The 24,379-nt window shown below is 40.8% G+C and overlaps 1 protein-coding gene across 1 annotated transcript in view; it reads right to left on the minus strand.

Moving 5' to 3' along the window:
• The window catches only part of ABLIM1 (actin binding LIM protein 1), a 176,931-nt gene that overhangs the window by 108,306 nt on the left and 44,246 nt on the right, over window positions 1–24,379 (minus strand). The window contains exons 4-5 of the mRNA XM_021709761.1: window positions 23,040–23,149; window positions 1,398–1,524 (exon numbers count right to left, since the gene is read on the minus strand). Of these exons, the coding sequence (XP_021565436.1) occupies window positions 1,398–1,524; window positions 23,040–23,149 (237 nt within the window). The remainder of the gene's footprint in view (window positions 1–1,397; window positions 1,525–23,039; window positions 23,150–24,379) is intronic.

Consider the following 24,379-nt stretch of genomic DNA (forward strand, 5'->3'; position numbering starts at 1 on the left):
AAAAACCTGTTTCAGCTCCTGAGGAGGTAGCCGAGGGCTGGAGAAGACATCAAAACCACTTTTCTCTGAGCCTTTCTCCACATAGAACAGTAGTAGAACCTATATTTCTCCTGCAGAGCATTCACGCTCCCAGTGATCTGGTTAGACGTGATCAAAACCACAAACTAATGATCAGAGAGAGTGCTGAGGCTCTCTGGGTCACACAGAAAGGACAGTCAAGTTGTCATATGGCTACCCTTGCTGATTGCTTGATTGTCTCAGAATCAACTAGCAGTAAGACTAGCACCATTCTTCCTCCACTGGCCCAGCTCAGCTTCCAAGGTGGGCTCAGTGTTCATCTACCCCTAAGGGCCAGACCAGAGCCTTCTTCCTATAGCCTCAAGACACCATCTCCTCAGCTCGAAGGCCTCAGGGGCCCAGGGCCTTCTCCTCCAACTCACAACCTTCTCTGTTTACCTCAGAATACAGTAAAAATATAATTTTCTGTGTGATACTGCATGGAAAATTTAAAAAGCACCACTCTAGACAGCCAAGTTACCTACAGATGCACAACTTTCAATGATAGTTTAAAAGCTGGGCATTCCTCTTCTTTGGCTGCCTGTCACGATCACCTGAGGAGTGTCTTGTTCTGTCTAATATAGGTGTTTTGGCTTTACCCTGTTTCTATGGAATTAGATTTCTAGAGTGTGAGGCCCAAGCTACTTTGTTTCAGTATATTTTAAAATTAAGTTCATCATTTGGTTTTGAACATGTGGTTTCACATGGTTGGGGGAAGTTTTTAAAAGCATAAAAAGGTACATAGTGGAACATTCTCCTCCATTGCCAGAACACATTTTTATTTTTTTAAAGTCACTTCTTTAACTCCAGTAACTACCCACTATTATTGGACATGAGCCCACTCCCTGGCAGGCTATTCTGTGCATTGGTCCTAATGGGCTCACTGCCTAGGCCGTGTGTGTGTGTGTGTGTGTGTGTGTGTGTGTGTGTGTGTGTGTGTGTGTGTGTGTATGATTTATTTATTTATTTTAGGGGGTGGGAGGAGCATCTACAAATATGCTCAAGCCCTGGAAGGAGAAGAAAGATTTACTAGTTCCATAGAGGAGGGAAAAAAACCTGCAAAAGTGAAATTATTATATGCTTCATTGGTTACAATGAAATAGTACAACATTGTCACCCTCATGAATTATTAAGTTAGGCAATGATTAACATTTCATAGTTTACAGTGAAACTAATGCCAATTTATGGCAAAAGCAGAATATAACTCAGTTTAAAAGTTTTAGAGCAAAAAATTCATTCTGACAGCGGGATGTGAATGACATCCAGTATGCCTGATGGGGTGGGGCAGGACCTGCGGAGGGCCCTACTGAAAGAATCACACCCCCTCGACCCAGTCTTACTTGCTGATGTACTCCCCGGTGAGGACCTTCCCGCAGGACTTGCATTTGAAGCACCCCAAGTGCCACTGCTTATCCAAAGCCAGCAGCGCCTGCCCATTCTTGATATCTCTTCCGCAGCCAGCACAGTCTGGAAGAGAGAGGCAGCCCGTGGTTACAACACGTTTGCTCTGCTAAATCTAAGCACGCAGGCCAGCTCAACCCCAATGTGTGTCTATCACACACTCAGTAAATATTCACTCAAGCACTGTTTCATTCCTGTTTCTTTCCCTGCACAAGATCTTTCCCAGAGAAGACGCACAGGCCACATCGTCACATAGCATGAAAGCTTCACGAACCTCAGTGGATATGAGAGGATGGACGTCCTTCACCTGTTTAGTACCTGGGGGGGGAGGTATTTAAGCACCCTCTGAGCTCCAGGTGACCTAGAGAATATTTAATTATAGTGTCCTGGCTATGATTTGAAGAAAGCATTCACAAGCGTTTATTAATTTAGAGCAAATATAAACAGCTCAGCACTTTATGCCGGAGGCCATGCTTAACCCTATGTATATGATTCCTGGAATGCTGCCTGCAAATCTCATTTTTGTAAATGGGACTCCACTTCCTTATCAACCTAAACCAGCCCTTCAAAGATTTGTGATCATTGATTAAATGGTTCTTAATTCCTTAGTTTTAGTGTTCCTTGGCAGTCTCCTGAAAAGAAGATAAAGGAGAAATGTTTCTTCATGGTAAAGAGAATGGGCATTAGAATTAGATAGCTTGGTTCCAAACCCCAGCTCAATTCCCTGCTGGCTTGCTGTGTGGCCAAGGCAAGTTACTCCCTTTCTAAATCCTGGTTTACTCCTAAGGAAATGAGGACGTTATTAGCACCTGTCTCAAGCCTCTGATGAGGTTGTAGTGAAATAATGGATTAAGCACAGTAGATGGCATATCAGAAGTAACCCTATAAGCAATTGTTATTATTATAATTGCCATTATTATTCTGATTGCTGATGATTTCATCGTGTTAGGGAAGTTTGAGTACCTTTTTAAAAGAACTCAGAAGAATGTAAATTGGCACAACCTTTTTGAAAAGCAATTTCAACATCTATAAACATTCCAAATCAATGTACCTGAGAAGATGAAAATAAACACACTGGCAGGCTGGCTAGGATTTTCACAACAGAACATACAAAATGCTCATGGAAAAAAGCAAGGTCAGGTAAGGCTACTTGGTGGCCAGGCTTGGAACAAGACAGAGACAAGGTCACTCAGCACACAGAGTGATGATACACCCCCCTTTTCTGACCATCTCCGTGACTGCTGCTCCTCTACTGACACCTCTAGCCCAACTTTAATCCTCTCTCCTCCTAGAAAAGCTTTCGAGACCCAAACACCAACCTGGTCTTACTTCTTCACAGCATCAAACCCAGAACTACTTCTGCTCCCTTGACACCTCCCCAAAATTACCCAGCACAAGCCCAAATCCTACAAAAACTCCTTCAAACTGCACCCAGAGCAGACTCACATTTCCTCTGGTTTTCTCTCTTGCTGTAGCTAGTTAAGTAAACCTGACTGTTTTTTTTTTTACTACAGATGTGTTTCTGGTGATCTTGGTCAGTGAGTGTTAACATGCTTTGAGACCCAGTCATTATTTCACGCCTAAGATTTTATTCTACAAATATATTTGTAAAAGGAGTGTGTGTGTGTGTGTGTGTGTGTGTGTGTGTGTGTGTGTGTGTGTGTGTGTGTGTAGCATTTTTCTAACAATGTGACCTGAAATAGCCTCTAGGGACATCAGTGAGGGGCTAGTTGAAATAATTATAGTATAGTTAATAATGGAATACTACATGCTATCAAAAAGAATGAGGTGCATTTGTGTGCTGGCATGGAAAGATGTCCAAAATAGACAAGGTAAAAAAGGCAAGCTGTAGAGCAGTATGCATAGCACAAGCTCATTCACAAAAAAGTAGTAAAGAAAAGGGTATGTGTGTGTTCTAGTTCTAGAATAGAACATATCTGGGAGAAAAACATTATAAATTCTTAAGAAGCTTCTCTCTTGGCTGGGCTCAGTGGCCTGTAATCCCAGCACTTTGGGAGGCCGAGGCAAGTGCACTGCCTGAGCCCATGGATTCGAGACCAGCCCAGGCAACTTGGCAAAATGTTGTCTCTACAATAAAAAAAAAAAAAAAAATTAGCCAGGTGTGGTAGCGCACACCTGTAGTTACAGGTACTCAAAAGGCTGAGCGGAAGGATCGCTAGAGCCCAGCAGGTCGATGCTGGGGTGGCCATGAGCATGCCACCACACTCCAGCCTGGGTGACAGGGTGAGATTCCAACCCAAAAGAAAAAAAGAAACTTCCCTCTGTGGAGGAGGACTTACTTTTTACTTCACATCCTCTGTGTTGTTTGGAATTTCTTAAACCATGAGAATGTTTTTTAAAAATGGAGTAAATATTTATAAAGTTAAAAGATATGATGTCTGAATATTGTAGATTAGAATTTTTTAAGCTATAGCCCACATTTGAGTGTGTATTAGATGGTCATCAAATGTTAAGCATTTTTTGGGGGGGTTGAAGTCTCACCCTGTTGTCCAGGCTGGAATGCAGTGGCATGCTCACGGCCACCACAGCCTTGATCTGCTGGGCTCAGGCAGCCCTTCCACCTCAGTCTTCTCAGTTGCTGGAACTACAGGCACACACCACCATGCCTGGCTAATTTAAAAAAATTTTTATTTTATTGTAGAGATGAGGTTTCGCCAAGTTGCCCAGTCTGGTCTCAAACCCCTGGACTCAGGCAATCCTCTTGCCTCAGTCTCCCAAAGTGCTGGGATTACAGGCTTGAGCCACCGCGGCTAGTCTGAGCATTTTTTACAAGCTGGGATTTATATGCATTCCAACATCTCATCAAAAATTATATAAAAGGAATCTCACATCTGGTAGTTTACTATAAAGATAAAAATGGAACGTAATAATATTAGCTTTAAAATATAATTTTTAAAGGGTAGGAGCACAGTATGGACTTTATATAAATTAACAGTTAAAAAATAGACAATTTTTAGAGCAGTGGTGGGTTCACAGCAAAACTAAGCAGAAGGTGCAGAGATTTCCCCATAACCGCCATCCCCACACATGTACTGTCTCCCTCATTATCAACATCCCCCCACCAGAGTGGTACGTTTGCTGCAAATGATAAAATAACCTACACTGACATATCATTATTACCCAGAGTCCACAGTCTACATTGGGGTTCAGTCTTGATTTTGGACATTCTATGGTTTGGACAAATATATAATGACTTGCATCCACTATTATAGTATCACATAGAGTCATGTCACTGCCCCCCAAATCCTCTGTTCTCCACCTATCTATCCCTCCTTCCACCAACCTCTGGAAAGCATTGATATTTTTACTGTCTCCATCGTGTTGCCTTTTCCAGGGTGAAACGGACAGTTTTTAATTGAAGTTGAACTGATATTTTTCTTTATGGTTGTGATTAATTAATTCCCACTAGGTGGCAGCAAAGATTTAAATAAGAAGGAAGATGCTGTGTCATGGAATTTTTAAGCAGAAAATAAACGTTAGAGATGGCTTTTTCATTCTATAAACGATGACGACTGGGCTCAGAGAGGTTGACCAAGTTGCTCAGGGCCTCCCTCTTGCACCAGCAGTGGGGTCTGGGAAGAAGGATGGTGTGGAGAAGAGCACGGCTCTGGAGTCAGGAAGTCTTGGGCAAGAGGACTTTTGGAATCCTCAATTCTTCACCTGCAAAATGCTAACAATAATAGCCACTTCCTAGGTTGCTATGAGGGAGAAGAGAGCCCATGTACTTTTTCTTAACACTTACGACACCTTGTGGTGTTAGCCATTCAACAGGCTTCCTCTTTCTTCGACTGGGGCAGAGGTAGGGCTAGAAACCAGGTTTCTTGATTCCAAGTCTTGCTCTCTTTACAAGCATCTCAGTGCTTAGATATCCCAAAGCCATAAAAGAATTGAAAGCACAATCTGAGAACAATAAAAATCACTATGATCATTCTGCACTGAGGGTGTTCTGTGAATCAGGCACCCTGTGAGGCCTTGTAAACACGGTACCATTTAGTCTTCACAATCGTTCTAGTCAAAGTGTCTTGCAGTCTGGAAGCCCTCTATAATACTCAGATTCTCCATGCCCTACACAGAGTCTCATGGAGGAAGGTTATTCTACAACAGATTTTGATAATGTTTCATAGAGAAACATTCACAGACTGCTGAATGCTTAAGACACAAATCAACAAAGTGTTTCCTGTAAAAGAGAATACCAGCCAACATCAATATCCTGACCCAAAGTAATCTGGTGTATGTCTTTCAGACGCTACCTGCTCCCATCTGGACAAAGCCATGGTCTTCACCTGAGCCTGACACTGCGCTGGAAAAATGGAAAAGAGGCAAAGACAAAAGATTCATGCTGGATTGCTCACTCCTTCCATGCTCACTCCAACTAAACTCCTTTCTAAAGAACAAAATGTCCTACTCTCTATCTTCATGTTTTTCAGCTGTTGAAAAAATTGTTTCCACATCACTGAAGCAGCTGCTGATAAATATAGAAAGCTGGTGATTGGCACTGGAGCGACTGCTGAAGTCAGAACTAGGTGTGTATGGAGCAGCATCGAGGAAATAAAACCCACTAGCTACTCATCAGTGTGCTATCAGGGAAAAATAATAAGCAAACGTGAAGGAAAAATAAAGAAAAGAAAAACACCCAACCATAAATACTTCTCCCCAAGCTATTTACTCTTGGCACCAAGAGCCAGAGAAGAGCAGGGATGTGTCTATTCACGTCCAAGTTAAACAAGCATCCACATACACACCTGCTTCCACATCGACATCACTTTTTTTTTCTAAAGGCAATAAATATCTTTAACAATAGGAGTCCTGCCTGTCTCCCTTAATAGATCTATTTATTTATTTATTTGCATAGGGCCACAGATACCTGGGCTGCAAAAGTATTTAAGTTGAAGAAGGGGACATTTGGCTCTTGGGAAGGAGACCAGTGCTCCCAAGTTAAAAGAGACATCCATCCCTTGGGCAGCACTTAAGCTCCTCTCGGCCTGGAGGCCTATGTTCTCCTTGAGAACCACCTCTTCCTTCCATTTGGGAAAATTAAGTGCCAAAAGGATGTCTTACTCTGTAAAGGTGCCTCTCTGGAAAAGAAGGCTGAGGACAAGAAGCTATAGAAAAGAGAGCTCTGTGGTAGCTAAATTCCCATTCACCCCAACCTTCCCAGGCCTGTTTGCCTTGGACATGCCTGCAGTCACTTATGAAAGTGGTAACTGGCCGGGCTCGGTGGCTCAGCCTGTAATCACAGCACTTTGGGAGGCTGAGACGAGTGGACTGCCTGAGCCCGTGGGTTCAAGACCAGCCTGGGCAACTTGGCAAGACCTCGTCTCTACAATAAGTCAAAATTTAGCCAGGCGTGGTAGCACGTACCTGTAATTCCAGCTACTTGGAAGGACGAGGCGGAAAAATCACCAGAGCCCAGCAGGTCAACGCTGGAGTGGCTGTGAGCATGCCACTATACTCCAGCCTTGGCAACAGAGTGAAACTTCAACTCAAAAAAAGAAAGTCGTCGCTGCCATTCAGGGCAGTTACCCATCTAAGATCAAAGCTTCCAGAAGACAGAATGGGACTTTTCCTAGTTTAAAGTCTTGGAATTTTTGGTTGAGGCCTCAGGGCTGAGAACACTGGTGATAAGTATTCCATTTTCCAAAGAAGGGAGCTAGGAAGATCCTTGCAGGGCTTATTAAAAAAATGGGAGAGTCTACTGATGACTAGCAACCCGCGATTGCTTATCTACATCTGAAACCTTGTGTGTCTGAAATCAGAAATTTAAAAATGGATAGCCAAGAGTCAATAGGGAGTTATCCACACACAGGAATGTGGTGTTCCCCTCTGCTCTGCTGCAAGAGAGTTTAGAAGATCCTGTAAGAAGGGAGAACAGTCCCTGCCTTCCAAGTGGAGAAGCACAAGCCCATGGAATCCAAGAGAAGCTTTTGACGTTAGAGTCCTTGGGAAAAACTGACTTGAGTGTACTGGAGCTTGGAGGCATTCATGAACAGAAACTCTGGAGCCTGCAGAATCTGAAAGGTAGGAGGCTGGCTAGAGCCGCCCTTGACAGCAGGTGAAGAAGGAGTGGTGTGAACTTACACTGGTCAGCTCACTGGGGGTGCAGGAGTGTCCTATGGGTGGTCCCCAGGCCCAAGCATCTTGGATGAACCCACCTGAGAAAGGTGCCTATTGTGTGTGTGTATGGGGGGAGTAGTTTATTAGTATGAGGCTATGAAGAGACTCCAAGAGAGCAGGCTAAAGACAGGGGAGGTGGGAGAGGTTAGGTTGCAAGAAGATAGCCAGAAATTATACACTTTGTCAAGGTACTCAAAATGTAGCCTCCTGCCCCCAAATATCTCCAGCCAGTGTTAGGGGAAAGAGAAGCATGACAACGCCAGGGTTAGAACACCTTGTTCCCTTAACCTCTAATCCCCCACCCCTTGCCTAGACCCCAAGGGAGCCCCACAAGACAGGCAGGAGGTAGAGAACAAGTTGAAAAAAGTCTGTGCCTCTCCTTGCCTACCTCATGGCAGGTCTCCCATGTGGATCAGGCCTGACCTAAGAAAGGGTGCAGCTCTAAAATAGAGGTGAGAAGAGTTTCTAATTGGACTGGACTTCGAGGAGCTGAAATTGACTAGAAAGTTACGTGATCTGATATGATTAAGGATGGGAAAGGAAGCTCTGATAGAGGATAATAAAAGTAGCAATAGGGAAAAATGAGGCTCTTGCTTTGTCCTCCATGTTTTGGCCTATTCTATAAGCTAACTGGGCAACTCACAGCACTTAAAGACTTTGGAACCAAAGAGACCAGGAGCCAAATTCCAGCTCTGACACTGAACTGAGGACCCTGGGCAAGCTAGGCAACTGCTGAGCTTCAGTTTCTTCATCTGTACAATGGGTGGGTTAACGATATCTACCTTCCAAGGTTGTTGTGAGGATTAGTGAGAAGATGAGTCCTCAAACCCAACTCAGTTTCAGGCATATGGTACATACTCGATGACTCTGCTCTCCTGATACCTGTGATAATCTAATATAACTTACATTTCATCTTTCCCTTAAAAGAATAAAAAAGGCCTGTAATTCCGGCTACTCGGAAGGCTGAGGTGGAAGGATCGCCGGAGCCCAGCAGGTCGAGGCTGCGGTGGCCGGGAGCGGCCATTGCACTCCAGTCTGGGTGACAGAGTGAGACTCCAACTCAAAAAATAAATAAATAAATAAAAAAGGCCCACTGTCAGAGTTTGGGGAAGGCATGTTGTTTCATTGGTTTTATAATCACCATAATAATATTAACATCTCGTGTTCTGCAGCAGGCATGGGTGTTATCTCAGTCCACCCTAGGGCTCCCACTCACCAGGGAGAATATGGATTGTCTCCAATTTACAGACCGTAGAACATGTGAGAGCCAGAGGGAACTTGTAGGACCATTTGGTGCCAATGCTTTATTCTACATACAGGAAACTAAGGCCCAAAGTAGACCAGGATTTGATGTCCTACAGCCAAACAGTGCCTGATTAATGGTAGTGCCCATATTCTGTTCTCAAATGCAAATGAATGCAGGCTTCAAAGCTTACATACAGTACTTCTCTGAGTTTAAACCTTCAGTCATGGGTTTGTTTCCCTGGTTATTGCCTCTTTTACTGTAAATGGGCAAAACAGCCTCTATGGAACTAGAGCATGAGGTGTTAATTCAAAGGTAAAGACTAGATAAATAGAAAAGAATTGTGAAAATAATGTAAATTGTTAAAAAAAAAAACAAAAAACAAAGCCATTGCTTTGTTAAACTCTGGTGTGCCCATATGGCTCTTTGAGCTATGGCTGCCATGTTTCCTAGCTTTGGCCCCCTCCCCTACCTTGGGGACGTGAATCTCCTCTCTCTTACTCTCTTTCTTCAATTTGCTTTTTAAATAGAGTAAACTTTTCTATCTAAAACACATATATACATGCACACACACACAAAACAAAACAGAGAGAGAAACTTTACTCATCTAATCAATACTTGCTGAGACACTGAGATACTTAAGACTTATAAAATGTCCATAGAAATACTATTCAGTCATTTAAAAACAAAAGAATGATATAATGTATTTTGCAACAACTTGGATGGAATTGGAGACCATCATCCCAAGTGATGCAATGCAGAAATGAAAAACCAAATATCACATGTTCTTACTTATAAGTGAGAGCTAAGCTAAGGCTCTTCAAAGGTATAGAGAATAATCAACACTGGAGACTCAGAAGGGTCCCACTCAGAGGGTGAGAAGGGGGAGGGATGAAAATTCACCTATCAGATACAATGTGCTCTAGCAGAAGTAATGGGTACACTTAAAGCTCAGACTTTTTACCATTATGCAATGAATCCATGTAACCAAAAACCATCTGTAGCCCTAAAGCTAAATAAATAAATAGCAATATGACCATAGGGATTTTGAGACAGTTCTTCTTTTACTGTGAAATATTTTAAATTAAAAAAAATCAATTTTCAGTATTGAAAATGTTGCTCAGATATGTCCCAGAAAATTTAAGCTTTTTCTGGAATCTTTTTCTACAATAAGAATAATTAAAAAGAAATAGCATTTTCCATAAACAAAATTATCACATAAGTTCATGGCTAGACACATGGATGAAAAATAAACAGAAACAAAATCATTTCAGATTTAGGTTGTTATTTATAGAAAATGGAATGAGACTTTGGAGGCCTTATAAAATATCCTTTTAATAGACTGTTAATTAAAGAACTTTATCCCTGGCCAGGACTCAAACAAAGACACTTCAAGAAAAAACAACAACAACAAAAAGCAATTTTAAGTTCCAGGATTTGGCTAACTTGAGGTTCTGAACTCAATGTCAACTTATCTTGTTATTCAATTATTCCTACAGGACATGGACTTCCCAATCTTATATAATAAAATGGCAAAGGTAGAATGTGCGAGAACACTTGTACTATTCAAGAGAAAGAAAGAAGGGACACAAGAGAAGGTGATATGGATCAGCTTCTTTTAGGTTAATAAACTGCCTTCAGCACAATACTTCAACATGACAGCTGAGCCACTGACATGTGGATTCCTCCACGGGAATAACTGTTTGGAGGTGTGTGGTGACTGTCTACTTTATACAGGACAGAGAGTTCTAGTTTCCTAAGGTTCTCATCTCCCCACAGTATCTAAGTATCAGTTGCCACCTCTTCTCATGCGTGAACTGACCACACGCATCTACGTTGACCAGCCTGGCTTCCATGGGCCCTTGAGTTTGCAACACATGGATTTTAAAAACCTAGACTTTCTTTATTTGTCATAAGAGTTGGCCTACAGTTTTGACATCTTTAAGGTGTAAAATATTTGGGTATTTGAAAATCTTTCCTTGACCAAAAAGGCCCCATCATTAGTGGTGATAAGAATGTTGGTCAAGCAAGTAGATAATGTTGAATGCTGACCTTCATCTTCATCCAGGCTGTTCAGTGTTGCCAGGTCTCAAACGAGACACTTCGGAGTTGACAAATATTGACTGGCCATAGTCCATGTTCTTTATTTAAATCAAGTTACTGAAATGAGTCCACAATTTTCTTTTTTAGCATATCATGGCAAATGCCATGGGTATGGGGTCAAATTAGGAAAGGACAAATCGAGTACAAAACAGAATGTGAAACTGCAAATTTGTTTGACTAAACACTTTCCAAGAAGTATTTTTAAAAATGACTTTTTAATTTCTGAAATTTGATGCTGCCATTAGCCAGAAAAGCAATATGAAGTCAGAAGACACTACCGGGTAAGGGAGTCAGAACTTTCATGAAGGTGCAGTGTATTCCCACTCTATGGAAAAGGGAGTCTCAAAAGATGCTATAAATATTTTACATCTTAGATTCACTAAAAATGACCCAGAGTGATTTTTAAAAGGTCTATGTAGTGCCTAAGTACATAACCTTGAACTAGACCTTGTATAATCACCCATGTCCCTGCTTAGGTCAGTTGCTTACTTTGCTGTCTTGATGGTCATGATGGAAACTTTGCAAGCCAGGGCAGCCTCTGAAGTGCTATTTTAAGGGAAGGTTCTTGTTGTCTTTGGAAAACAATACTCACAACAAACCAGTTTTCACTGACCATAATAGCAACAGATTGTCAGCCTTCATCAGGAAAATGAAAGGCAGGTCGGGCAGCAGGTATGTTGTAAGACCTCTATAATATAGTATTTGGCAATAAATCCCATCTTTCCTTTGTTTTAAGTATATGCCATATATACTTATAGAGTTTTAGTTCCTTTGGTCATGGCTGTCATAAATAGAAACCATGTACACGCTTCAAACTTCCAATGTGAATCCCTAAACCAGGGCCGAAACAATTCAATTAGGAGTATTATGGCTTCTCAAGGTCAAGAAGTCTTCTCCTTTAGCTAGTATTGCGTGTCCTCCCTCCATCCCCCCATATTTATGACAAGGATGTGAACAGGACATTAAGAGGAGTCAGATTGTCTCTCCTCTCAATTAATTGATTAAGAATGTAGTAAGCAGGACTCCCATGGCCAATGCTGCCATGCATGATAGTGAGCACCAAGAAAATGGATAACAGTCTATCATGGACTTGATATCAACCCAGATCTGGACTCCAGAAGCATTAGAACTGAGAGTCTGAGGACTTCCACTAATAGCATTTGGAGGATGGTTCGGAATGGCCCACATGCTTGCCCTTGCACCCAGGGCTGGACTTGGCTGATTCTGATGAACCCATGAAGGCTGAATTTCTCATGGTCTGCTTGGAACCGGGAGAATGATGTGGATGCCTTCTACACAGTAAGTATGCCAGATATTTGAGAGTATACATTTATCAAGCAGAACATGTACTTTGAAAGGATGTTGAAAAGTAGTTAGGAAGTGAGATATTTAATATCAGCTTAAACATGATGTCCACTGCCTTGCATAAGAATCTTTTGAGCAGCCACTCTTTAATTTCTCTGAATAATACATAAAAATAGCAACAGGTCTGTATTTCTTGGGAATGTAATGGAGATTCCTTCATGGAAAATAAAAATATTAGCATAAAACATTAACACTATTTTGTCTCCTGCCCCAATTTTTAGGTTTAAGGTCCTGTCAAGGAGAACTCTGTGTGTGTACATGCATGTTTTCAGAACTATAACTAAAAGGAGGTGTTACAAATATGGAATAAACCATCATCCTAATAAATATATTCACAACTTCAAAAGCCCAGCTGGTGGGGGACAGATCCAAAGGATCATTACTTTCCAATTCCTTCTCCACTGGTCTCATGTGGTTACTCAGCATTGTTCCTGATAATATAACCATAAAAGGAATTGACCTGAAATCAAAAGTAGAATTCTTTTGCCTAAAATGCCTTCTGTAAGATGGAAAACTATGAAAACAAAGCCAAGTACTACCCAATCATGGATACTCTCAGAAAAAGTAATGGTCACATAGCAATCTCAAAGATACTGATTTCCAGTCAGGCATGGTGGTGCATGCCCATAGTCCCAGCTACTTGGGAGGCCAAGGTGGGAGGACTGCTTGAGCTCAAGAGTTTGAGACCAGCTTGGGCAACGTGGAAAGACCCTGTCTCAAAAAAAAAAAAAAAAAAGGAAACGAATTTCAAGCCTGCATGGGTTAAAAGTTCAGGGCATGGTGTCAATGGACAAGATGTGCTCTCCATGGGTTCTCCCTCAGGACAGATCAAGTGTCCACTCACCAAGCACATGGCTCTACGAGTGCTTCTCTGTGGACTTGGAGCAACCCTCTCTGCTTACAATGTATAATTCAGACTTGCCTTGCAGACACTGAATGATCCCTGATCCACACCTACAAAAGGCAGTTGTCATACATCTATCTGCAGGAATACAGAACTAGTGAGTCTGAAGCTCAAAGCCCATGTCTTTGGCACTGCTGATACCCTTTTTTACTGAAGATCTTAAAAACTGGGGGTAAGTTTCTGTCAGCAGGCTGAGCAATGGCCATATACTTTTCTGCTCAAGTTATGGCCAGCAATAGAGGAAGAAAAGGGGTAGAAAAGGGAAAAACCGAAGAGTGGAAGAGGGAGAAAACTAGAGAGGAAGAAAGACACCCCCGATGAACTCTGCTACCTGCAGTTACCTGCACCCATTCATTTGAGCCCATGTTGTAATATACCAGTTGTGAACATCAGCGGCTACCAGCACAATAATTTCTGGGAGGGGTTTGGAAAATTGGCAGCCACTGCTTTCAAGATTTGTGACAGTTCTCAGTAAATTCCTCTTAAAATTGTACAAAGGCCCAAAAGAATTAAAAACAAGTATTCAGACAAATATCTGTATGTGCACACTCATCACAGTACTATTCACAATAGCCAAAAATGGCAACAACTATTAAACAAAAACAAATAAAACATTAAACAAAATATGATATAGCTATAGTGGAATATTATCTAGTCATAACAAGAAATAAAGTACAGTAAATCCTCACTTAATACCACTGAAAAGTTTTTGAAACTATTACTTTTTTAAATCAATATTTTTTATTATGATGTTGTGGGGTACAGTTAAGGGTTAGGTATACAAATACGTTTCATTCAGGCACCCTGTTGATAAGAGGTGTTTCCCCGTCCCCAGACAGATACTTGCTACCGTTAATCCCATCTCCCCCGCCCCCATAGTTTCCCACTACTGTCAGTCATTTTCTTATAATATTACATTAGATGTTCAAGGAAACTATTACTTTAAATGAAGTGACACATAATAAAACCAATTTTTTTTCTCATTCATGTTATAAGAAAATAGTATTGAAGGAAACAACAAGGATCCTGCTGTACCTGGTTTTGTTTAAAGCTGCTGTTTCTAAGAACCTATTGTTGATGTTAAGTGAGGACTTACTGTATAGTCATGCACTACATAATGACATTTTGGTCAGTGATGTACCAAATATACAATGATGATCCATCAGTGGATTATAACGGAGCCGAAAAATCCCCTAGTGGCTTATAGATATAATGTTGTAATGCAACGCATTTCCTTTTCTATGTTTAGATACACAGATAACATTGTGTTACAATTGCCTACAGTATTTAGTCAGTAACATGCTTTACAGGTTTGTAGCCCAGAAGCAAAAGGCTAGACTACTAGACTACTGTGTAGTAGGCTATACCATCTAGGTTTGTGTAAGTTCACTCTATGATGTTTGCCCAGTGACAAATTGCCTAAGGATACATTTCTCAGAATGTATCCCAATCATTAAGCAACACATGGCTGTACTGCTAAATGCTACAACCTGGATGATACCTGAAATTTTTAAGTTAAATGAAAGAAGTTAGACACAAAAGGCTACAGAGTGTATAATTTCATTTATATAAAATATCCAGAAAAGGTAAAGCCATACAGATAGAAAGCAGATTGGTAGTTGCCAGGGGCTGGAAAGATGGGGGGATAGAGAATAACTGCTTCATGAACATAGGGTTTTCTTTTGGGGGTGATGAAAATGTTTGGAAACCAGACAGAGGTGGTAGTTGCACAACATTGTGAATGCACTAAAGGTCACTGAAATGTCCACATTAAAATGGTTAATTTTATGTCATGTGAATTTCACTTCAATAAAAAAAGGAATCCAGAAAGTTTGTTCTGGAGCTGATTTCCCTAATTTAGTTGTAAAATTTAACCTGGCAAAGAATTTTATGATAAATCTTTAACTACCACTATGTTCATTTAGCATGTCCAGGCTCTTGCCAAAGAGGAAAACGTACTTGAGTTCTACGTCAGCTTCTCAGGTTCAGTACTCATTAGCAAACATCAGCCCATTTACTCTATTCCAAAGGCAGGAAGAGTCCCAGTACCTCCATCATGTGACCAGTCACTTATTACACACGCATGGTTCAAGGTCACAGCAAAGGCAGGCTGCAATGAGGCTTCAGTCTCTATTTTGTAAAATTAACATCATTTTATTATATACATTAGTCTCAAATAGGCAAAAACACACAGTACACACACAAAAGAGTTTTCATATAGTAAAAATCATTTTCCTTTTCTCCCAGTCTCCCAGCTACCCAGTTCTCTCTTTTCCTTCCTGGAGGCAACTACTAATAACAATTTCTCAAATATCCTTCCAGGGACAATCTAGGACTATACAACTATAGGTATATATAGCAGTCCTTTTGAACAACTAAATTTTTACTGTCTTGCCGGGCTCGGTGGCTCAGCCTGTAATCCCGCGCCTTTGGGAGGCTGAGGTGAGTGGATTGCCTGAGCCCACGGGTTCGAGACCCGCCTGGGCAGCGAGACCTCATCTCTACAATAAATCAAAAAATCAGCTGGGCGTGGTAGTGCATGCCTGTAATTCCGGCTACTCGGAAGGCTGAGGCGGAAGGATCGCCGGAGCCCAGCAGGTCGAGGCTGCGGTGGCTGGAAGCGGCCACTGCACTCCAGTCTGGGCGACAGAGTGAGACTCCAACTCAAAAAAAAAAAAAAATTTTTACTGCCACTCAAAATTAAACTGGGAAATGACTGCTATTCCAACCATTAAAATTCCAGTTTTGTTGATAAATTTCTAGAAGGTATGGGTCTTATTACATAGGAGCTGCTGAAACAAAACCAGCAAATAGCAAAAGGCCACTAACTTTCCACCTACTGAAAGCATTTTTAAATTAATCCCTTAGTTGTACCCATTCCCTATAAAGTAGGACCTTTTCTTCTGTTCTTGCAAATGAGGTAACCCAAGTTCCAGTTAAGGGAAAAGTTGGATCACTCTGATATCTTTATGTCTGACTCATAATTGTTATTAAAAAATAGTGTGAAAAATCTGAATTGTAATGTTCCCTTTGCCACAAACCTTGTCTCTCTACAATGAATATCTCTGGCTATTGTGTAAATTCCAAACTCTCTCAAACACCCTATCCATACCCAGCAGAGCCACACATCAGATTAGACCCCTGCGCTTCCAGACCAGGGGCTCCACCCTTTTAAGTGTCCAGAGAGGCATGCCTGCCCTCCAACATCACATTCAAAGATAGGGAGATATATTCCCTGACACCTCTACTTTTTTCTTAAAAGCATATGATTCTGTTGTCAACAAATTGATCTGAAACAACAAATAATGACTTTCCCTATTATTAAGTCAGGGAAAATGCTTCCAAGAGAGATAAGAAAACAAAAGTGAGTTTAAACATGCCAATACACCTTACTTCTCACATACCAAACTATCCCTGTATAATTTTACAAAACCACAAAAGGCATCATTCGAGTAGCAGTCAGACCTCACCATCTGGACCTGGGAGCTGAGATTTACTCCCTTGAAGGCTCTCCCGGGACAGCATCAATTCACTCACTAAATAAACACACTGTGCTTACGATGTGCACAGTGTTATTCATAAGAACCAAAAAAAAGGGCAGTCCTTGCCATTCAGTAGCTTGCAGTCTGGTCGGAGAGATAAATATACCAAGAACTACCTGGGCTATATGGAAATAGCTGCCATAAATGGAACTGCAAAGCACAGCTTTGTGAGGACACATGGGAGCTGGCGCCACTGCCGAGGGGTCCAAGCACATTCACAGCTTCAGCCTTTTGTGTGACACTCAGAAGAACAAATGATTTTTTAAAGGAAGACACATAACAAAATGCTATGGGAAGAATTAATGTAAAATTGTACACATGTCTAGAGCTCTTGGAGCAATATTCACAAGAATGTTCACCAACGTGTTAATAGTGATCATCTCTTGGTAACAGGATTTCAGGTGATCTTTATCTCCTTTTTACCTTTCTGTAATGCTTCTATTGGTTTATAGTGGACATGTAAAACCATCTTAAAATAGAGGATTGCAATTAGCCCTGTTTGGAGATAAAGAAGACTTTGATTCAAGTTCCAGAATGTTCACCAAGGATTTTATGTACTAGGCCTCTATAAGAAAGAAAGGCAATAAGGTCCTTATATTCAAAGACTTTATTTTCCTGGCAGTGAAGTGGGCACACACATAAGCAATTAAAATGCAATTGGTTATGCACCAATGGTGGTTTCTTAGTTGTGACAAATGTATCAGTAACATATTAACTGTGAAATAACGTAGCTGGCCCCTAGAACAGTGTCTGGAACACAACAGGTGCTCAATGAGGTGTCTGTTGAATGAGTGAATGGCATCCTATGTCTTTAAGAGGTTCTTTTACTCACCTTCCTCATCTTTTCTCACAGCCATTACCTGTAACTACAATCAATGATCTCTCAAACCCTGATCCCCAATCTAAAAATCAATGATCTTGCAAAGCACTATCGCCCTGCAGTCTTTTTAGAACTCTGTTTTTATGCCAAACTCCTCCAGGGTTTCCTAGACCTGGCCCCGATATTCTACCTTTCCAAGTTCATTTCTCAGGAAACAGAATAAGAAAGCCATTATTCTGGTTGAGTCTTCCCTAGCATGGCTTTTACAAGTACCCTCTCCCCAGACAGACTCCTTCCATGCAATATCTCATTTAATGCTCATAATTAATCTGTGAGGTAGCTATTTTCCAACTTATAGATGTGGATACTGAGGTTCTAAGACACCAAATAATTTGCCTAGGCCTACATGGCTAGGAAGAGGATACAGACATAGGCATTATACAATGTGAGCCCATTATGCTCTGCCTTTTTCTTTCCTTCCTTTCTGGATCTGCTTATCTCTAGGCTCAAGTGCCAGGCTCACAACTTCCTTAAAGAATAACAGCTAACATACATGTGCTTACCATATGTCATGAATCTTTTAAGCACTTTATATGTCATAATTTCCACAGCAACCCAATGAGATAGGAATTATATTATTCCCCATTTCACAGGCAAAGAAACAGAGGTATAGAGAGATGGAGTTCTCAAGGCTACACAGCCTAGAAATGGTAGAGCAGGGATTAGAACCAGCCAACAGCCTGCCTAGAACCCCTGCTCTTCAGCAGTTCCCTGCCAAGCCTCCTCTTTCTTTTTATCCTACAGAAGAATGTGTCTAAAGAAGGAGGAGCAGCTCTGTTTTTGGAGACCCTGTCATAAACATACCACTATGAGTCAAACTCCAACAACTCATGAGCTATATGTGTGGAGGTGCTCCCGCCTTCACTGGTATTTATATTGGTGGAAACTATCAAATGAGCAGATAAAGGCAGCTGTCGTGACTAGCAGAGTGAAGAAAGCAGAGTCACAAAAAATGGGTACTGTCCTCCACGAACATTCACAAATCAATGCTTGGACAACAAACTCTTGTTTTTTAAGTATACAGCACTTCAACATATTTACTCATTTAATCCTACAACATAGGTATCTGTTACCATCCATTTCACAGATGAGGACATGAGGATGTGCAGGTTAAGAGACTGCTAATAAGTGGAAGAGCTAGGACCTGAGTCCAGGCAGTTAGAAGACAGGAAAGATTTTCACCACGCCACCTCATGTTAGATGCCTCAGCAGATAACTCCCACTCAACTTGCCAATGATTTTTTTGAGAAAGAAGAGAAAGATAAAAGAAAACTATCTCGCAACTATTAAAAGCTGTTGTGCCAAACAGAAAAATAAAATAACCAGAAATGTCTTCTTCCCCTTTGAAAACACACGTGACTCTTTATCTGAAACGGTTTCAGTTGGGTCCAACTAGAGGGTTTGCCCTGACACCTGCAGAAGTTCCAGCTGTGGCTAGAATAATGATGATGATGTACCCAGAGAAGAGAAAGATGAGCTAGGACGTGTTTGTAAGGGTGTCATCCTGTCAAATTCCCCAAGCCCACCTGCCCTCTGACATGGAAAGGGTGACTGCAGACTGCAGCCCACTCCTGCTCAGGCACCTGCAATATACATGAGCCTGTGGGAAAAGACAAGCGTGCCTTCGGTTGCCACACACAGACTCCCCTCATGCTGCTCCGTAACTTGTGGGACTCTAGTCCCTCAGTTATGGGTAAATACACGAAGAATGGAGTGGAATGAAGTTTTAGGGGACTGTACTTAATTTCCTGGTGGAGTGTAATGTCTTCTGGACATAATATTTTTTAAAAATATGAATCAGCTAGTAAAACAGTTTAATTAATGTTCATCACAGCCCTGCATGGTAATTTTTACCATGATCTCCTTTATGTAATGCATATTGCTTATTGAATTGAAACTGCATTAGACAGACTGCAGAAACAGTTTTAACTAATTTGGGGGCAATAATCTTTTTTTTTTTTTTTTTAGGCGTTGGAGTCTTACTCTGTTGCCCAGACTAGAGTGCAGTGGCACACTCACAGCCATCCCAGCGTTGATCTGCTGGGCTCAGGCAATCCTTCCACCTCAGCCTTCCAAGTAGCTGGAACTACAAGTGCATGCTACAGTGCCCGACTAATTTTTTGATTTATTGTAGAGATGAGGTCTCGCCAAGTTGTCCAGGCTGGTCTCGAACCCGTGAAATCAGGCAATCCTCTCACCTCAGCCTCCCAAAGTGCTGGGATTACAGGCTTGAGCCACCGTACCTGGCCTGGGGCAATAATCTTTTATAGCAGTAGTTTGTTTTCATGAATAGCTTCCTGATGGTTTCTATTTACCAAGCCTTGATATAACAGGGAGGAAACTGTGGTCTATAGAAAATGCACAGCCCTTGGAATCAGGATCCTCAGATAATCTGCAGACAAGTAGGTCACCATTCCAAGGCTTAGCATTCCTGTCTTTGAAAATCAGAGTGATACCTATATCATAAAACAAATATCAGAGACGGGAGCATGGCCTCAGGAGCCAAATAACCTGGGTTTCCATTCTTGCTCTGCTACTCACTCTCTGTGTGACCTTGGGAAAATGTTAACTTCTGTGGCCCTTTGTTTCTTCTTCTGTGAAAAGGGGATAGTATCAGAACCAACCTATAGGGTTGTTATGAGGATTAAGTGAGTTAATGTAAACCAGTTACACGGTGCCTGATACACAGTAGGTACACTATGTTAGTGCTTGATGTAGAAAATAAAATAGATAGAAAAGTTAGAGGAATTATAAAGGTGGAAGAAAGCACTGAGTAGAGTGCTCCAAGGGGAGTTCTTTCAAAATCAGAACAATACAGACATGGTAGCCACTGAGCAGCGAAAGTATATCTTTACTTAGCAAGCTAAATAGAGACTATTTGGTGTAAACATTCACAGCATCATTGACTTAGTTTGTGCTTTTCTCCATCTCCCGCTGTCTTCACCTCCTATTTGGTGATTATGGGAAACCAGTCATGGAATAAAACTGTGGTTCAGGAGAAAAAACTCATTTCTGAATAGAATATTTCAAAGAAAAAAGAGGACCATAGCTCTCTGACATAATTACCAGCTCTGTGATCATTATCAAGGAAGAGATTCACACTTCAAAAAAAAAAAAGTCACTTTATGATTCTATTTAGAAAGCTTGCCAAGTCTAAAAAGTCTTTTTTTTTTTTTTTTTTTTTAATTTAACAAATAGGAATAAATGTCACACTAGGCTAGTTTTAAAGTAGGGGGCAATTTTTGAAGAGTTACAAATAACAAACAAGTATTTCTAATCATGCTCCAATGAATTTCAGAAACTTGCTGAAAATTCCCACTGCTCTAGTGTTTGTGTGCTTGCCTAGTGTGGATATTTTGCAAGTGTGTATCCATATATAAGAGCTCTCTTTTTTACAGACACCCACACAATCCATAAATGCCATTTGAGTACTTATCTAAATAGACAAGCACCTGTTAAAAATAAAGTTGTTCTGACCAAAACAGTTGCACAGAAATGGGATTTCATCCACTGGAAGCAAAGGAGAAAATAAGACTTGGCCCAACAAATTGTACATAAGTAATATATGTAAATCCAGTATTAAAAATGCAATAGATTTGAGTTTGATTATATTTTTATGTTTAAATTTTCATCTTATTTGTATAACATGTATGCCACATAAAATAGAAAATACAAAGAAAATATTTAATAAAAATTAGAATAACCATTTTGCAGCACTATGACTGGAAAACATGTTCCCAAATTGCCCAACCAGATAGGACTGAAAGTTTTAAAAAATATCCCACTTCTATTTCTTAAATCAAACAATGAGGAGTATTAGATGAAATAAAGAAGAGAAAAAAACAGGAGTAAAAAGGCCTGCATGTGACCCTACCTTTTCACTGCATAGTTTGTGTGACCGTTAAGTATGCCCATGGGCCTCAATTTCTTCACCTATCAAAGAAGATAGTTTGCCTACAGAAAATTCACAAAATTTGAGGATATAGCCATTCCCATCATAGCCCTTATGAACATGATCCTCTGCTACAGCTGTAACCATATCCTATGATTCATAAAAGCCTCTTTTTCTTAACTAGACTAAAGAATTTCTCCAAAGTTTTGGGTCATGTACTTTTGAAGCAAGTCCTTCCCAACAATTGGGTGACTATTCCCACCACAGGTCATCTTCCCGGCAAGCTGAGACTATTGTATCTCTTGTGCTTGGAGGTAGAGTAGAAAAAAACAGTGAAGGATTTGAAACCCCACCTGGGGTCTAGGATTATGCTTTATTTTGTAGTCTAGTGGCTGTCCTATGTAGGCCACCATTATTTATTGGTAGGTCATATAAATTCACAAGCCAAGGATCGGGTCGTGTGCTGAATAAGATATACTAATATATGTATTTTCTTCTTTCCTCTCAATGGTCAAAATCCAATTTCTATGCAAATACTTTAGTCAGAACATTCTGATTTTAACAGGTACAAGGTTCCTATTTTAATAGGAAGATTTAGAATCACTATTATAAATTGCATCAAATTCCTCTGGAGCAGAAGTGTGGTTTATTTCATTTTTATGTATTAAGACTCACTTAAGGGCTTAATAGGGTTTATTCCAGGTCTCCCAAGGACTGAAAACATACACAGAAACTAAGACAAACTTCTAGTCCACTTCCTGAAGCCCCAGGAAAGAGATGGAAGTACAGTTTCCTTGTTTGGTGCCCTGAGTTCAGAATACATCAACTTAAAATTTGTTGACTGACCGATCCAAACTTATTTACTAGAAGAAATGGTGCAATTGTCCACTATTTTTATTTTGGGGGAAGTTGGTTCTCTTTGGATTCTGACAGGGCAGACAAGACCTTGCAAATAATGACAAATTCCCTGATGTAAGTACAGTTTGTTCAACTCTCTCCTTAGCTGGCATCTTTTGAGAGATGTCATCTCTGTCCCCATATAAATGCGGCCCCTTTACTCTGCTTTTTCTTTCTACTTTAATTTTTTTCACATATTAGATATTTCTGTACATGCAAATGAATTGCTGGGTCATAGTAAGTACTATTTTTAATTTCTTTAGAAATCTCCATACTGTTTTCCAGAATGACTACATTCATCTACTTTCCCACCAGGAGTATTCAAGGGTACCCTTTTCTCCACAGCTACACTTGTTACCTCCTATCTTTGAAAACATCTATCCTAACAGGTGTGAAGTGGTATCTCAGTTTTGATTTGCATTTCCCTGATGATAAGTAACATTGAACACCTTTTCATGTATCTATTGGACATTTTATGTCATCTTTGGATAAATGTCTACTCAAGTAGATAGGACCATCCATGCTTCGAGCTAACAGGGTTTCTCAAAAAGGAAGGCACCTGCCTGAGATACCTTTAAACTGCAAAGATATTCATGTCAGTGGGTCACCAGGGTACTTACTGCTGGAGCAGGTGGCTTCTTTAGGACTGGATGACATTGGCTGTGCACAGAGCTGACAAAGGCAGTCTCTTCCATTGAACGTGACTCGGTCTCCGGGTGGAAACGGGCGTCTAGAGACAGAAAGACATTGCCCTCAAGGTTATTCCAGCAATTCCATTCCTTTTCCTTACTCCTTCTGCTTGTTGCCCTCTGGTGCACATTTATTTCTTGGAGGAGCTGCAGTCAAAATGTCTGAAATGCAGTCATAACCAAGCCAGCCAGTTGGAGACAGTCCAAACAAATAAATATGTCTCGTTTTGAGAAGAAAGGAGAATGTGCTGGTTTGAAGGGTGACCAGATAGTAAAATGAAATGATTTACCTCCACTCATTAGCAGAGGGATGTTCCAACAAGTCACCTGGCAGGGTATGCAGAACAGTAAATTTCCAAATGGAAAATCCTTCATGAAGAAACATTTTAAATGCCATGAATTCCAACTGAAGCTTAAGGCCCTCCCCAGGAGAACTGGTTACAGGTCAAGCAGTAAGTCTTTCAGCTCCTTGGGACTGTGTCTAGAGCTCTATGACAATTAGGCTGAAATAGACTTTGTCCTGGACATCTAATCTAAATGGGCAAACTGAATATTTCACAGTGCTGGAGAACCAGTCCTTTGTAAATAGGGAGAAATAGGACTGGATATCTGTTGAAGAATTAGTATTCGTTTCTTTTCAGGAAGACAACTTCCCTTCACGTTAGACATTCATCAATAACGGCATATTTTGCAAAAATATTGCCTTTTGCATACATGTTATCAGTTTCTTCTCCTCCCAGCTAACTAGGCAGACAGCCTTTATAAAAAGGATCATTAAATAATAGACATATGACAAGCCATTTCAATGCCCACTTACTTGCAATTGGCCAATGTGCCAATAATCTTCATTGACATGAATTTTCAAATGTGTGATGCAGTCAGTTAGGAAATGCACAACTCGTAAGCTGATCATCACCACATATCAGAGTCAAAAGCAATTGTTTAAGAATAGGTTCAAGCTTCTTGACTTTAAAATTCACTTTCACAGCTGCTCTCTCCCCTTTGAAGTCGCCCCTTGCTTGCCTAACCATTGGTAACCAACTGTAATAAACACACACAGCTAAAACTGGACTTAAAACAATTCCATAAATGTGCTTGATGCCAGTCATCAAGGAGAGCTTTAAATTCTTACACCTCCAAATTTTAAGAAGTCCTGAGGAGAGGTGATGCTATCTCCACTCATGGTGTTGTGTCACTTTCCACTGTACAGAGAAGGCACAGAGAGGTTAACTCACTTGTCTGGACTGGCCAGCTAAAGAGACCACAGGCCA

Source organism: Carlito syrichta, unplaced genomic scaffold, assembly GCF_000164805.1.
Source record: "Carlito syrichta isolate Samal-C Ts95f unplaced genomic scaffold, Tarsius_syrichta-2.0.1 Scaffold281088, whole genome shotgun sequence".
NCBI classification, from domain to species: Eukaryota; Metazoa; Chordata; class Mammalia; order Primates; family Tarsiidae; genus Carlito; species Carlito syrichta.